This window comes from Prionailurus viverrinus, chromosome A1 (genome assembly GCF_022837055.1).
Source record: "Prionailurus viverrinus isolate Anna chromosome A1, UM_Priviv_1.0, whole genome shotgun sequence".
NCBI lineage: Eukaryota > Metazoa > Chordata > Mammalia > Carnivora > Felidae > Prionailurus > Prionailurus viverrinus.
The window spans coordinates 124189267-124207131 of record NC_062561.1 but is presented as its reverse complement, the minus strand read 5'-3'; the positions used below and the strand labels follow the sequence as shown (position 1 = coordinate 124207131).

The 17865-nt window shown below is 37.1% G+C and overlaps 1 protein-coding gene across 4 annotated transcripts in view; it reads left to right on the top strand.

Annotated features, from left to right (window-relative positions):
* Positions 1-17865, top strand: part of CDC20B (cell division cycle 20B) — a 54018-nt gene that overhangs the window by 19084 nt on the left and 17069 nt on the right. For all 4 annotated transcript variants that reach the window (XM_047874265.1, XM_047874256.1, XM_047874280.1 and 1 more), the window contains exons 3-7: positions 3956-4184; positions 5167-5297; positions 10655-10748; positions 13394-13510; positions 17526-17722. In XM_047874265.1, the coding sequence (XP_047730221.1) occupies positions 3956-4184; positions 5167-5297; positions 10655-10748; positions 13394-13510; positions 17526-17722 (768 nt within the window). The remainder of the gene's footprint in view (positions 1-3955; positions 4185-5166; positions 5298-10654; positions 10749-13393; positions 13511-17525; positions 17723-17865) is intronic.

Below are 17865 nucleotides of genomic sequence, written 5' to 3'. Positions count from 1 at the left end.
TAGAGCGTGTGAAGTGGTACATCATTGTGTTTTGGATTTGCATTTCCTTAATGTATGTCCTAATTTCTAATGGCTGCAGAATATTCTCTTTTAAGGATGTCACAAAAATCTACCTCGTCAATTCTCTACTGGTAAACATTGAGTCCTTCCTGTCTTTATGCACCATGTGCCTCCTTTTTCAATGCTAATTTATACTCCTATGCCAGTGTTTGTTTCTAGAACCTTCAACCTTGGGGCTTGTCATTAAAAAATACCATTGCTAGCATCTTGTTATTGTTTTAAGTTAGCATTTCTTTGACTACTAGCAAGGTTGAATATTTTTTGAGCATTTAATTATTTCTTTTGTGCATTACCCATTTAGGTCCTATGTTCTATTTTTTTTCTATTTGGATTGTAAATTTGTCTAAATTTCTCTGAGAGTCCTTTACACAAGGGTAATAACCTAACATGCCCTACATTTTATTAAAAATATAATATATTGTGGGGTGCCTGCGTGGCTCAGTCAGTTAAGCATCCGACTTCAGCTCAGGTCATGATATTGTGGTTTGTGAGTTAGAGCCCTGCGTTGAGCTCTGTGCTGACAGCTCAGAGCCTGGAGCCTGCTTCAGATTCTGTGTCTACCTCTCTCTCTGCCCCTCCCCTGCTCATGCTCTGTCTCTCAAAAATAAATAAATGTTAAAATTAAAAAAATATATATATCATATTTCCAGTTTGTCATTCGCAATTGAATTTCACACATAGATCCATGGTATGGTTTGCCACCGTAGGATCTGTAATACCAAACTCCTGGGATTTCTCAGAGGGAATGAGATGAATGTTGAGCAACTTAGGCCTCAGATCTCTGATCCGTGAAATGAAAAGTTTGAACTAGGGAATTGTTATTTATTGCCAACTGGATCCAGCAATACATTAAAAGAATTATTCACCACCATCAAGTGGGATTGATACCTGGGATGCAGCACTGGTTCAATATCTGCAAATCAATCAATGTGATATATCACATCAATAAAAGAAAAAACAAGAACCATATGGTCCTCTCAATAGATGCAGAGAACGCATGTGACAAAATGCAGCATACTTTCTTGATAAAAACCCTCAAGAAAGTAGGGATAGAAGAATCATACCTCAAGATTATAAAAGCCATATTGAAAGACCCAACACTAATGTCATCCTCAATGGGGAAAAACTGAGAGCTTTCCTCCCAAGGTCAGGAACACGGCAGGGATATCCACTCTCACCGCTGTTATTCAACATAATATTGGAAGTCCTACCCTCAGCAATTAGACAACACAAAGAAATAAAAGGCATCCAAATTGGCAAGGAGGAAGTCAAGCTTTCACTCTTTGCAGATGACATGATACTCTATATGGAAAACCCAAAAGAGTCCACCAAAAAACTGCTAGAACTGATTCATGAATTCAGCAAAGTCACAGGATGTAAAATCAACACACAGAAATTGGCTGCATTTCTGTTCACCAATAATGAAGCAGCAGAAAGAGAAATCAAGGAATCGGTCGCATTTACAATTGCACTAAAACCCATAAAATACCTAGAAATAAATCTAACCAAAGAGGTGAAAATTCTACACACTGAAAACTATGGGAAAGCTTATGAAAGAAATTGAAGAAGACACAGAAAAATAGAAAAATATTCCATGCTCATGGATCGGAAGAACAAATATTGTTAAAATGTCGATACTACCCAAAGCCATCTACATATTCAATGCAATCCCTATCAAAGTAACACCAACATTCTTTACAGAACTGGAACAAACAATCCTAAAATTTGTATGGAACCAGAAAAGACCCCGAATAGCCAAAGCAATCCTGAAAAAGAAAACCAAAGCTGGAGGCATCACAGGTCCAGACTTCAGGATGTATTACAAAGCTGTAATCACCAAGACAGTATGGTACTGACTGGCACAAAAACAGACACTCAGATCAATGGAACAGAATAGAGAACCCAGAAATGGATGCACAAACATATGGCCCACTAATCTTTCACATGCAGGAAAGAATATCCAGTGGAATAAAGACAGTCTCTTCAGCAAGTGGTGCTGGGAAAACTGGACAGTGACATGTAGAAGATTGAACCTAGAACACTTTCTTACATCATACACAAAAGTAAACTCAAAATGGATGAAACAGCTAAACATAAGACAGGAAGCCAACAAAATCCTCAAGGAGAAAGGCAAAAACCTCTTTGACCTTGGCTGCAGCAATTACTCAACACATCTCTGGAGGCGTGGTAAACAAAAGCAAAAATGAACTATTGGGACCTCATCAAGATAAAAGCTTCTGCATGGTGAAAGAAACAATCAGAAAAACTAAAAGACAACCAGCATAATGGAAGAAGATATTTGCAAATGACATATCAGATAAAGGGTTAGTATCCAAAATCAATAAAGAACTTCTCAAACTCAACACCCAAAAAATGAATAATCCAGTGAAGAAATGGGCAAAAGACATGAATAGACACTTCTCCAAAGAAGACATCCAGATGTCTAACAGACACATGAAAAAATTCTCAACATCACTCATCATCAGGGAAATATAAATCAAAACCACAGTGAGATACCACCTCATAACAGTCAGAATGGCTAAAATTAACAACTCAGGCAACAACACATGTTGGCTAGGAGGCGGAGAAAGAGGAACTCTTTTGCCTTGCTGGTGGGAATGCAAAGTGGTGCAGCCACTATGGAAAAAAAGTAAGGAGTTTCCTCAAAAAATTAAAAATAGAACTATCCTAGGGGTGCCTGGGTGGCTCAGTCGGTTGAACGTCCGACTTTGGCTCAGGTCATGATCTCGCGGCTTGCAAGTTCAAGCCCTGTGTCGGGCTCTGTGCTGACATCTTGGAGCCTGGAGCCTGTTTCGGATTCTGTGTCTCCCTCTCACTCTGCCCCTAAACCACTCTCACTCTGTCTCTGTCTCTCTCAAAAATAAACATTAAAAAAAATAAAAAAAAATAGAACTACCCTATAACCCAGCAATTGCACTACTAGGTATCTATCCAAAGGATACAGGTGTGCTCTTTTGAAGAGGCACATGCACCCCAATGTTTATAGCAGCTCTATCAACAATAGCCAAAGTATGGAAAGAGCTCAGATGTCCATCGATAGGTGAATGGATAAAGAAGATGTGGTATATATATACAATGGAGTATTACTTGGCAATCAAAAAGAATGAAATCTTGCCATTTGCAACAACATGGATGGAACTAGAGTGAATAATGCTAAGCAGAATTAGTCAGAGAAAGATAAATATCACATGATTTCCCTCATATGAGAAATTTAAGATACAAAACAGATGGACATAAGGAAAGGGAAGCAAAAATAATATAAAAACAGGGAGGGGGGCAACACATAAGAGACTCTAAAAATAGAGAACAAACTGAGGGTTGCTGGAGGGGTTGTGGGTGGGAGGTTGTGGTAAATGGGCAAGGGAGGTTAAGGAAGACACTTGTTGGGATGAGTACTGGGTGGTATATGTATGGGATGAATCACTGGATTCTATTCCTGAAAGCATTATTACACTATATGCTAACTAACTTGGATGTAAAATTAAAAAAAGAAAATAAAAAAAGAAAATTACTGTTTATTTCCAGATTTGCAATTTTGTGATTTTATATGAACATGTGATTTTACATGTTCAATATAAATGGTTATTTCAACTTCATATTTATATTGATATGTAATTATAATAACTGTAAATATAATCACTCCATAAGTTGCTTTTATATATCTTGAGAATCTTGAACAGAGGCTGTAAGTATACACACACATACATATTTATATATGTATAAAATAACATTCTCTCAGGTCACGAAAATAAAAAATCTCATATATAATTTGTGTTGTACTAAATGAGTTGTTAATAATTCTTCTTTTAAGGAATATTTAATTTTGCATCGTTGAGGCCACTATAAATTACGGCTTTTTTTTTATGTTAAATAGATATTTGACGGAGTTAATATCACATATTCTAACTTTAAGAGCAACTTTGTGAAGAGACTGTCGGCAGAGGTTCCCGTTGCCAGTAGCCCAATTACCACCAGATGGCGGCAAAGCCAAACCAGGGATCTGGCAGTTGATTCCTTTGAGGAAGAGCGTTCAACCACTTACCTCCCAGAAGCTTCTGGATCCGTGCTGAAGATAACTCCTGAAAAAGAGACCTTGATTCTAGGTGAGGTAATAGAAATTCCACAGGCCATTTAAAAAATGTCAATGAAATAGAATTCCTCAAAGAATCTCTGTAGCATAGAACTATCTAGTATCACATTTAGTCAACTGCTTTCCTTTTCTTCCTTCCTTTGAATAAGAAATTTCCAAGGTGGTGGGGAAGGGGCAGGAAATGAAACAAGAACAAAAGACAGTATGTTGTATTTTAGATGCATTTCTGAGATTTACATTGGTATATGATTCCTTTTGTAAAGATTACATATGTAAGATTTTTCAGTGGTCCTTATTAGCTCCTCTGTTGAACAAGTGATATGAACAAAAATATACTTAGTTTTACAGGATGACTTGGCAAGGTTTTCTATGTAGTTAAAAATCTGGTAAAGGGCTTTCTCAATCTTGAGAAGAGAACAGATATGAATAATAATGATGCAAATAACACTGACTTTGCTATTACTTTCACTTAGAAAGTATTTCACTACTGTCATCTCAAATTACCCTTACAGCATCTTTCTATAACAGAGAGATGGAGAGGCAAAGTGATTTGCTCATGATCATAGAGTGGATGCCAATGTTGGGAAAGCAAGCATCCCATAGTGATTTCCTGGCAGAATGATCATAGCTTGGGCAAACCAGATACCTTTGCTCCATCACTTTAACCTATGGAAGGAACTGTTTGTATCTATTCTTCAGATGTGCAAGTATGTTCTTTCCATTCAGAGATAAAGCATTTCTGCTGCTGCTGCAGTTGCAATCAGGTCTTTAATCTTGGCATTTCTTACAGAGGCCACTGAGGCAGTGCTCACTTATGACCCTGACATTCTCAACAAGGCCAGTCTTTCCTCTTTTACCCCCATATCCATGGTTTTTAGAGAGATGTGGGCCTGTAGTTTCACATTCTATTGTGAAAGACACCATGGGTTGACTTCCAACCAAAGTGATTATCTTGTTTTGAAGAACAAATTAAAAACTACATGTTTTTCTTGCAGGATCCTACAAAGAACCACTGAAGACCCCCATCAAAGGGAATTTTGAAACAAATAACTCAGCTCTCCATTTTTGCAAGGCACCTCCTGCACTGGGCAGAGGCTGGAATGAAAATGTTGCCTCAAAAGGCCAGGTGGGTAAAGACAAAAACCTGAAGATCTCATATCCTGACATGCTCAGACAATTGAGTCCCAAATGTGAAGAAAGAGCTGGCTTAGCTGTTCTTACACGTCAGTAAGAAAATGATGGGTTCCTGATAGAAAAAATGAGTGAGTTAAGGACATGAATAAGGGCACCTTGTAAAAGAAATATAGTAAAAGTTTAGTTAGTCTCAATCAAAAAAGTGAAAATGAGACAGCAAAAAGGTAAAGATTAAGATGACAGGATACTATGTAGAGAAAACCCTAAGAGGTCTACCAAAAAACTAATAGAACTGATAAATTAATTAAATAAAGTTACAGGATATCGAATAGGTATACAGAAATCCAGTGCATTTCTATTCACTAATAATGAAGCAGCAGAAAGAGAAATTAAGAAAACAATCCCATTTATAAATGCACCAAAAACAGTAAAACCTAGGAATAAACTTAACCAAAGAGGTAAAAGGCCTGTACTCCAAAAACTATAAAACACTGATGAAAGAAATTGAAGAGGACACAAATAAAAAGATATGCCATGCTCATGGATTGGAAGAAGAAATATTGTTAAAATGCCCATACTTCCTAAAGCAATCTCCAGTTTTAATGCAATTCCTTTCAAAAGATCAACAGCATTTCTCACAGAACCAGAATAAACAATCCTAAAATTTGTATAGAACCACAAAAGACCCTGAATGGCCAGAGAAAACATGAAAAAGAATAAAACTGGAGGTATCACAATCCCAGATATCAAGATATACTACAAAGCTGTAAAAATCAAAACAGTAGGGTACTGGCACAGTACAGATACATACATCAATAAAACAGAATAGGGTCCAGGAATAAACCCACGATTATATGGTCAATTAGTCTCCAACAAAGGAGGCAAGAATATGCACTGGGAAAGAGAAAGCCCCTTCAACAAATGGTGTTGGGAAAACTGGACAGCTACATGCAAAAGATTGAAACTGGACCACTTTCTTACACCATAAACAAAAATACACTCAAAATGAAATAAAGACCTAAATGTGGTTCCTGAAGCCATAACATTTCTAGAAGAAAACATAGACAGTAATCTCTTTGACATCAGCTATAGAAACATTTTTTTATGTTTTATTTTTTATTTTTTGAAACATTTTTTTAAAAGATATGTCTCCTCTGACAAGGGAAACAAAAGCAAAGTTAAGTGATTGGGACTACACCAATTTTCACAGTGAAGGAAACCATCAAAAGCCATCAAATGGGAGAAGAAATTTGCAATATCCAATAAAGGATTAGTATCCAAAATATATAAAGAACTTATATGACTCAACACCAAAAAATCAAATAATCTAATTAAATGAGAAGATATGAACAGATATTTTTCCAAAGAAGTCCTACAGATGGCCAAAAGACACATGAAAGCATGCTCAACACTACTCATCATCAGGAAACACAACTTAAAATGACAGTGAGATATCACTTCACACCTGTCAGAATGGCTAAAATCAAGACAAGAAATAACAAGTCTTGGTGAGGATGTGGAGAAAAAGGGACCCCTGTGCCCTGTTAGTGGGAATGCACACTGATGCAGCACTGTGGAAAACAGCATGGACATTCTTCAAAAAATTGAAAATGGAATTACCAGGGGTGCCTGGCTGGCTCAGTTGGGTAAGCATCTGGCTCTTGCTTTCGGCTCAGGTCATGGTCTCACAGTTTATGAGTTCGAGCCTCACATGGGGTTCTGTGCTGATGGTGAAGAGTCCTTGGGATTCTCTCTCTCCCTCTCTCTCTGCCCCTCCCCTGCTCGTGCCCTCTCTCTCAAAATTAAAAAAAAATAGAATTACCATATGATCTAGTACTTCCACTACTAGGTATTTACCCAAAGAAAACAAAAACACTAATTCAAAAATATATATGCATCACAATGTGTATGAGAGCATTATTTACAATAGCCAAGATATGAAAGAACTCAAGGATCCATCAATAGATGAATGGATAAAGAAGATGTGGTATATATATATATACACACACACACATATCTATATGTATGTACATATAGATATGTATATATACATATGTGTATATATATACATATGTGTGTATATATATACACACAAATGAATAAATAAATAAATAAATAAAATATATATACATATACATACAATGGAATATTACTCAGCCATAAAAAGAATGACATTTTGGGGCACCTGGGTGGCTCAGTTGGTTAAGCATCTGACTCTTGATCTCAGCTCGGATCATGATCTCACTGTTCATGAGTTTGAGGCCCACGTTGGGCTCTGCACTGACAGCCGGAGCCTGCTTGGGATTCTGTCTCTCTCTCTCTGCTGTTCTCCCACTCTCTTGTGCTCTCTTTCTCAAAATAAAGAAATAAACTTTAAAAAAATGTCATTTTGCCATTTGAAACAACAGAGATGTAGCACAAAAGTATAATGCTAAGTGAAGTAAGTCAGAGAAAGGGAAATACCATATGATTTCAGTCATATGTGGAATTTGAGAAACAAATGAACAAAGGAAAAAGTGACAAACCAAGAAACAGACTCTTAACTACAGAGAACAAACTGATGGTTACCAGAGGGAGGTGGGTGGGGGGAATGGTTGTGATAGGTGATGGGGATTAAGAGTACGTTTATCTTGACGAGCACTGTGTAATGTATAGAATTGTTGGATCATTATATTGTACATCTGAAACTCTTATATGTATGTTAATTATACTTATATTACAAAAATAAACATTAAAAAAGGTAAAGATTAAAAATATAATAAAATTACACATATTATGGTATGTTTCCCCTCAGCCAAAAGATCTCTTGTACAATCATTTCCAACTATTCTGTGACTTGGACTGGCATCTGGGGTCACTCAGGATACATTCTATTCTTCCTCTACAAGATGGTCTTCTAAATATTTCTCTTAAGTCCTTTTTACTGTTTTTTTTTTGTTTCTTGACTAAGTTAATTTCGTTCTTTTAAGTATCTTATTTATTATGTGTTTTTAAATGTTTATTTATTTGTTTTGAGAGAGCGAGAGAATGTGCGAGCAGGGAAGGGGCAGAGAGAGGAGACAAAGAATCCCAGCTGGTTCTGTGCCATTAGCTCAGGGCCTGACATGGGGCTCAAAGTCACGTACTGTGAGATCATGACCTGAGCTGAAACCAAGAGTTGGACACTTAAACCGATTGAGCCACCCAGAAGCCCCTTTATTATGGTTTTAAGATCTTTGAGGAATCTGACCCAAATCTTAGGGCACATGAAATATCAATAGCATATTTTTGAGTGTATCAAATCCAACGAAGAGCTTCTACAGGAAAAAAGGTTTAATTTAGAAAGCGTTACACTAGGAACATCATAAATTCTCAATTTAGGCAGTTTCTCATTTAGTATGTGCTTTCAGTGTTTGGCATATATATCTTGCTAGAGGAACAATATCGTGAATGTAAAATTTAATTATTTGAAATCATATGCAAATTGAAAACAAATATCTTAGAGCAGGTCTTTTGCTGAGTGTTCTACTGTTGGTTAAGGGTTTGGAAGTGCAGAAAGTTAGAGAGTTCTGAGTCACTGGGGAAATGTTGACTTTACGTACAGGCCAGGTTATTAGCACCATTGCCTTTCCACACCCTACGTCTTGCCAGTTGGAGTTTATACTGCCTTGAACTTCAGAACTTCCTTTTACTCTCTCCCTTAGTCTCGCATTGTTACAGCAATTGTAATCCAATCAGAACATTGTCCCAACATCACTGGAAAACCTGAGAAAGGGATAATGGAAACTGTTTGACTATTTTATGTAAAGCATTTGTTTAATGACTGATTAGAAATCAAGCAGCATCAGGAGTAGTGCACATACAGTGAGGTCTTTCGCATTGACAGTAAATGTGTGTCTTCATGTGGTCCTCAGAAGCCATGTGGGGGTGTTTCTACAACAAGGGCCTGCATAGCTGGGGAGATGTTCAAAATTATGATATATAGTCAGCTCTAGGCCAAATTGTTCATTAAAGTAATTAATAGATCTTACCTGGGGTAGAGCACCCTTGGGTACATCAAACAGAAGCACACTGTGCCAGGTAATGTCTTGGGCAGCTTTGTGCTGACTATAGATACTGGAGAAGCCAGTCGATTTTAGGAACATTATTTGTTATCAGTAGTTCTCAACTGGAGGTGATTTTGCTCCCCAGGGGACATTTGGCAATGTCTGATTTTTGATTATCACAACCTAGTGAGAGGGTATCTAGTAGATGGAGGCTGGGACACTGCTAAATGTCCTATAATGGACAGAACAGCCCCCCCACAATAATGAATTATCTACCACCAAATGCCAGTGGTGCTGAAAGTGGGAAACCCTGCTTTATCCTGAATTGTTCTAATTAGAATACCTAAAAATCCATGATTCATTGACTGACAATGCCTATTATGTGGCATGATATCTGGGAAGAAAACCAAAATCTCAAAATGATGCCTGTGAGAGAGACTTCTGTGTGAATTATGGTGATCCCACGATTGTTTTATATGTAAGACTAAATATATTATCATGAAGGAGAAAAAAAGGAATCATCTCTGCTTTAACTGTTTGCTAAAATGTTTCTAGGAAATTTCTGCAAGTACTTTTCTTTATACTTGTAGTAATTTTCTCATCTGTTTTTGACTGAAGTTGGATGTAAGAATGTCAGAAGTGCTTTTTGTATACTGGTCCAAAGAAACAGCAATCCGATTTTTGTGTTCGTGGAAACTGAGGTATGTTATTTAAGATCCCAGTGATTTGGTGTTCCCATTTCTAATAGGGTGAAGGTGTTAATGGAAAAAGACCTTTAGGATGATTAGTTCAATCTCAACATACTACAGAGGAGGAAAATTAAGACCCAGAGAAAATCTCAGTAACAGACTGAAAGAGCACCTCCAGGTTGAATGCTGAGAGGCATCTTTTGAAAGAAATCTTTCTTGAAAAAGTAGCCTTAACATACAATCAACTTTATCATCTTGGGGAGGTCTTTCAGTTTCACAATGCACCAGAAATATCATGACATTTCAGTTCTTGCAGGCTTTGATGATCTCACTGGACTTTCAGTTGGTTTGTGGGCTAAAAAGATTTTTAGGCTAGAAGAGTAAAGGAGATTTTATTTTAGCTGAGTAATACCTGCCCTATGGAGTTGTTGGGGAGATTAGAAATAATACATGTAAAATGCTCAGCACTGTATTCACTACATGCTGGTTAGGTAATAAAAAATAGCAATTGTAGTGTTGGTTTTGATAATGTGGAAACTTTGAACTTGCTGGTGAATTACTGGTTTAACACTATGTCATGCATAACATCTGAGATGTGCATATATGTTTCTAAAGAAGTATTTATTTGTTTTCAGAAATGCCTAAACCAGCTATTTTTGACCCAGAAGGTGGCTCAGTGGGTTAGTGGGAAAATGCAGCTCTGTGAGAAATCCCAATGTGTTTGGAAAGGTATGGGGCAAAGATTTTGTTTGTCTTTCTTTCCTACCCTTCTCTCTCCCTGCCTTCTTCATTCCTTTTTTATATTTATTAGACTAATAAACATAATTATAAAATTCAGATAATTCTCTCTCCCTGCCTTCTTCATTCCTTTTTTATATTTATTAGACTAATAAACATAATTATAAAATTCAGATAATTCTCTCTCCCTGCCTTCTTCATTTCTTCCTTATTCTTCTTTATCCATTCATCAGTTGGTGGACATTTGGGTTCTTGCCACGGTTTGGCTCTTGTTGATAATGTTTACAACTATTTTCTAAGTAATATTTGTAAACTGCTCTTTTTTGAGATTTTAGACTTTATCATAACTTTCTAGCAGAGTAGATAACAACTTAGTTCTCCTGCCTCACTCACCTCCTTCAATCTACTTATATCACACTTCTAAAAAGTGGGGGCGCCTGGGTGGCGCAGTCGGTTAAGCGTCCGACTTCAGCCAGGTCACGATCTCGCGCTCCGAGTTCGAGCCCTGCGTCGGGCTCTGGGCTGATGGCTCCGAGCCTGTTTCCGATTCTGCGTCTCCCTCTCTCTCTGCCCCTCCCCCGTTCATGCTCTGTCTCTCCCTGTCCCAAAAATAAATAAAAAACGTTGAAAAAAAATTTAAAAAAAAAATGAAAAAAAAAAGAATAAAAAAAAATAAAAAGTAAACAACCCCTCACACAGTGGAAAATCTGTATATAACTTTTGACTCCCCCCAAACTTAATTGCTAATAGCCTATGGTTGACTGGAGGCCTTAATAATTTGGACAGGTGATTAACACATCTTTTGTATGCCATATGTATTACATACTATATTCATACAATAAAGTATGCTAGAGAAGAGAATGTTATAGGAAAGTTATAAGGGAAAGAAAATACATTTATATTACTGTATGGTATTTATAAAAAACAATCTGCATATAAGTGGACCGTAGCAGTTCAAACCCATGTTGTTCAAAGGCCAATTGTATTCATTTCAGGTATAAAACATAATAATGTGATATTTGTATATATTGTTAAATGATCACCACAGTAATTCCAGTTAACATCCATCACCATGCATAGTTACAGAATTTTTTTTCTTGTGATAAAAACTCTTAAGGTCTACTCTCTTAGTAATTTTCAAATATGTAATCCAGTATTATTATTATTATTTTAAATTTTTTTTAACATTCATTTATTTTTGAGACAGAGAGAGACAGAGCATGAACGGGGGAGGGTCAGAGAGAGGGAGACACAGAATCCGAAACAGGCTCCAGGCTCTGAGCTGTCAGCACAGAGCCCGACGCGGGGCTCGAACTCACAGACCGAGAGATCATGACCTGAGCTGAAGTCGGCCGCTTAACTGACTGAGCCACCCAGGCGCCCCTGTAATCCAGTATTATTAACTGTAATTGCCATGCTCTACATTACATCCCTATGACTCTTAAATTTTGTAACTGGAAGTTTGTACCTGTTTTTTAAAAAACCTTTATTGGCAGTGCTTGAGTGTTTCCAGCAACCTTGCAGTTTTACTCACAACTGTAGGTCTTCATGGCTAACACCAAGGCTGGGAGTATTAATCTACTTCTTGGTTTAGCACTGTGAAGCTCTTACGCTTTTATCCAAAGGCATGTGGTCATGGAGACCACAAATTACTTGGGTGGGCTCAACACCTATTCATTTATGTCATTTTTAGTTTGATCACAAGCCAGGTGGTTGTACAGATGAAAAGACAGTGGCCTGTGGTTTATACTTAGTTGGGTCTTTGGATGAGAATTAAAACTGAGCCCAAGATACGACCCTGACCTCAGATATTCACGGGTAAAACTAGCCAGAAATAACTTTGCATGCTCTGGTACAGAACCAGTGAGACAAAGAGCTGAAATAAATGAACCCACAAATGTTTACTGACAAAAACTCAGAGTAGTGTCTATCAGGTAATTGTTGATGTGACAGACAATGGATATGCAGAAATCACTTTGATTTAAAATTTTTTTTTACATTTATTTATTTTTGAGAGACAGAGACAGAGCATGAGCAGGGGAGGAGCAGAGAGAGACACACACATGCGTGCGCACACACACACACACACACACACACACACATGCACAGAGTCCAAAGCAGGTTACAGGCTCTGAGCTGTCAGCACAAAAACCCATGCAGGTCTCGAACCACGAACTGTAAGATCACAACCTGAGCCGAAGTCTGACACTTAACCAACTGGGCCACCCAGGCACCCCCAAACTACTTTGATTTTAAAAACTCAAGTGACAGAATAAATATTCATAGTATGATATAAGGTTTCTGTGGGCTTTCCACAAGGTCTGTTGTCACATTTGGGTCTGGCACTCAGGCTTTTTATTAAAAAATGCCATGAAATATTTTTTAAATATAATTTATTGTCAAATTGGCTTAGAGACAATACCCAGTGCTCATCCCGAACCATGAAATATTTTTAAAATTTTTGTTTCAATGAATACTGAAGTCTTCCTTTTTTCCCTTTCCTTCTCCTGCAACTTGTAATTCAGTTTTATCAGGAGGACTACTTTCTTTCTCACTCTGTTATCTCTTAATCCCTGCAAGGATAAATATTATGTTCCTGGATCATAAAGATATGTAGCTGTGTTTGTTTCTTGTAGCCTGCAGAGATGGAGTCAGAGATGAATCCTTCCATCTTAAAAGATTCAATGGTATAAACTATTCCATACTGCAACCAGAGGTGAAGTTTCATCTTACTGGTCTTCGAAATGACTATTGTAAGTTATTTTTTAGATCATTAATTAAAAAGTTGAAGTGACACATTGTATCCAATGTGGTGGCATGAACTTGAAATTTGATTCTGGAAGAACCTGATGGTCCTTGTGCCTCATGTCCCAAAGCTGTACCATCTAAATACTGTTAATATAGTTTGCTTTTTCCTTGTACAAATTTCACGTTTGGAATGGGTACTGTTGGTGTTGGGAGGGCATGAGCAATATACATATTTTTTACTGTATTAGAATGAACTGAGAAAATAGTGGCCTATTCTTATGCATATATTTTAAACAGATAAATCCAATCAGTCAGCAGCCACATGGGGTCTTCTCGTCATGTGTCTACTTTATAATCTAGTTGGGAAGACAGGACTAACTCACGTGGAACTTCTAGCAACGTGCCAGTGTAGAATATAAATAATGAATTGTGGGATGAAAGGAGCTAGTTCAGTGATCTTTGGATCTATGTCTAGAAAGACTTTGTGGAGATAATCACACTTGAGCTGGGTCACGAAAAATGGGTAGGACTTGGAGGGGTGGAGGAGAGAAGATAGAACATTTTTCAGCAACACTGTTAGTTGGTAGTTAATGATAATGGCAATGAAGAGGATACACTGGGGACTGGTGAACAGGTAGGTAGATGCAAATTTTGTAATCACATAGGTCCCCTCCACCCTCCTCCCCCACTTTTTTTAGGTTACTGTAGTTGTTCTGCATTTTATGTCTATGAACATTGAAAACTCTACTATTGCTATAAATTTTACTCTAAAAGTCCATACATATTTGTATTTTAAATAAAAGAGGGGACAATGGTCTTTATATTTACCCCAGTATTTACCAATTCTACTCTTCTCTTTCATTCCTGAAGATCCAAATTTCTGTCTCATATGATTTCCCTTCAGCCTGAAAAGCTTCTGTTAGCAATTCTTTCAGATCCGGTTAGTTGGCAAAGGCTTCTCTTATACTCCATTTTATGATATTTTTGCTGCATATAGAATTCTGGGTTGCCAGATTTTTTTCTTTCAGCATTTAAAATATACTGACTTCTGGCCTCCATGGTTTCTGGTGAGAGGTCTAAGGCCATTTGAAACTTTGTTCTCTTGTTTCCAGGCTGACTCCACTTACACATGTTAGAATCTTTGAATATTATTCCACAGGACCCTGAGGTTTTGCTCATTTCTTTTTTCAATTTCTTTTCCTATATGTTCTTCAGACTGGATAATTTCTGTTGATTTATATTCAAATTCAGTGACTCTTCCCTCTGTCATTTCCATTCTGCTATTGAGCCCATCCAGAAGATTTTTCAGATACTGTATTTTTCAGTTTCAAAATGTCTATTTTATTGTATTTATGGCTTCTATTTTAGTTTTATAGTTTCTATTTTTCTATTCCTCTGCTTCTATTTTCTATGTTTTCATTCATTTCAAGTAGGTTTTTCTCTACCTCATGGAGAATAATCTATTCTATTCTGCTTGTATATTCTATTATAGCTACTTTAGCATCTTTATCTGATAATTCCTATAACTGTCATTTTAGGTTTCTCATCTATTGATTATATTTTCATTTTATATATTCCCAGTAATCTTAAATTGTGTCCTGGACATTGTGGATTATATGTGATATTAACTCTGGGTCCTGCAGAGAATGTTGTCATTTTTGTCTTAGGTTTATTGGTCTTGCCTTTTGTGGGTGGCCTTTTAAGTCTCAGATCAGTTTCTTCAGCCTTGATTATGATGGTTTGGGTCTATCCCTTACATATAGGGATCAGAATCCAGGCTGAGACCTAAATGGAGGCTTCAAATCTCAGTTCAGCTCTAAAAGTCTTTGCTAAGCTGATTTGAGTTTTCCCTGTCCTGACACAAATTCTGGGATAGGCTGAGATGTGTGTGGGTTCCTACTTTCACCATTAGAGGGTGCCTTTCTGTGTCTCTCTCCCCTCTAGGACTTTCTCTCCACACTTTGGCCACTTCAGTCTTCTTTCCCTGGCTCCTCTCACCAGAGATATTTTGACCTTTCTATTGGAGTTTGGGCTGCTGGTGCTACTCCATGACTGGGGCCCATCCTCTGGCAAAACCATGTGAGAAAAAAAGTGAGAAACTCACCCCTCGGCAGGTTGCTTCTTCAAGTTTTGACTCCCTTACTTAGTTTCACTGCTTTTGCTTATTATCCAGTTCTCAATGGTTTTTTTTTTTTATTTTGTTCAGAGTTTATGGTGGTCATCAGTGGAAGAGGTAGGTTATAGGTGGCTTAGGTCACTATAGTGAAACTGACATGCTTCACAGTTTTGTACTGATATGTATCAATCAGGATAAGAGTTTTTGTCTTATAAGAAATAAGATACGGTCATATGTCAACTATTTCAATTAAAAATAAATAAGGTAGGATACATTGAAATTGTTTAATGTTTATTTATTTTTAGAGAGAGGGAGAGAGAGAGAGAGACAGCATGAGCAGGGAAGGGAGCAGAGAGAGAGGGAGACACAGAATCCGAAGCAGGCTCCAGGCTCTGACCTGTCAGCACAAAGCCTGACATGGGACTTGAACCCACAAACCACGAGATCATGACCTGAGCCGAAGTTGGAGGCTTAACTGACTAAACCACACAGGCACCCCTTGGTAGGATACATTTTAGAATGTGGTCATACAAATATGGTTTCTTTTGGCAGTTACAGAGTTCTTAGAGTATAAGCTGGAGAATGCTGCTAGGAACTTTCAGGTATCATATATAAGTCAGTGACCATTTCTTCTAGATATACGTAGTTGGGTGGTATTTTGGTTAGAAATGATGGTGGCATCTATCATATGGATATTGTAGGCTCAAGGATGTCTCCATAAGAGCTATGTGCCTTCCCCTTATGTTTATTGCAATATTATTTACAATAACCAAATTATGGAAGCAGCCCAAGTGTCCATCAATAGATGAATGGATAAAAAGATGTGATACACACACACACACACACACACACACACGTATATATATATATATATATATATGTACATATACATATCTATATACATATGATGAAATATTATTTAGCCATAAAAAAGAATGATATCTTGCCATTTACAACAACATGGATGGATATAGTTTTTTTTTTTGATGGATATAACTTTAAGTGAAATAAGTCAGTCAGAGAAAGACAAATACCATATGATTTCACTCATATGTGGAATTTAAGAAACAAAACAGATGAACAAAAGAAAAAAGAGACAAAGCAAAACCAGACTTTTAACTATGGAGAAGAAACTGATCATTACCAGAGGGGAGGTGGGTTGGGGGATGGGTGAAATAGGTGAAGGTGGTTAACAGTACACTTACTGGGGCGCCTGTGTGGCTCAATCAGTTAAGCGTCCGACTTTGGTTCAGGTTGTGATCTCATGGCTTTTGAGTTTGAGCCCCGCATTGTGCTATGTGCTGCTAGCTCAGAGCCTGGAGCCTGCTTCAGATACTGTGTCTCCCTCTCTCTCTGCCCCTCCTCTGCCCACGCTCTGTCTCTCTCTCTCTCTCAAAAAATAAATTAACATTAAAAAAAAAGAGTACGCTTACTGTTATGAGTACTGAGTAATGTGTAGAAATGTTGAATCACTATATTGTACACCTGAAACTAATATAACACTGTATGTTAATTACATTAGAATTAAAACAAAACCAAAAACAGAACGAAGGGCCAGATAATTTCAATGAAAAAAATTTATGGACTTTTAATTTTTAGTGTTTGTTAGAGAAGGTACATGGGTGGTAATAATGGTAGATGAAACTTGGAAGTTCTCTAAATGACTCTAAATAAATATATTTGATGTAAATAGTATGCATTATTACTTCTTTGTGAATCTTGACACAAAGTTGTAGTTTTTATTTTTGAACTTCTAATGATCTGCTTGCATGGGTGATTCTATTTTCCAACTGACTATGGGAAAGGTATTAAATTTGTTCATCTATCTATAAAAAAGTTGTTTATTTGAAAATTACTTTTATTTGGCTGAATAATTACCCTAATATGAACATCTTTTCTTATAGATCTCAATATTCTAGATTGGAATTTTCAAAATCTTGTTGCTATAGCCCTTGGATCCTCTGTGTACATCTGGAATGGGGAAAACCACAATAAGATTGAAAATATAGACTTCACTCTCAATTGTAACTATGTATCTTCTGTGTCCTGGATAAAAGAGGGAAACTGCCTGGCAGTTGGCACCAGCGAGGGAGAAGTACAAGTAATGGATGTTTTTTTTTCTCCAAATGTGCTCTGTGTAATTGCTAGATTTCTAAAATTGACATTTAATAGTAAGTTAATACACAATAGAGAAATTATATTAGTTGTGTCATTTGAAACTATGGAGAGTGAGTTGCCTAGGTG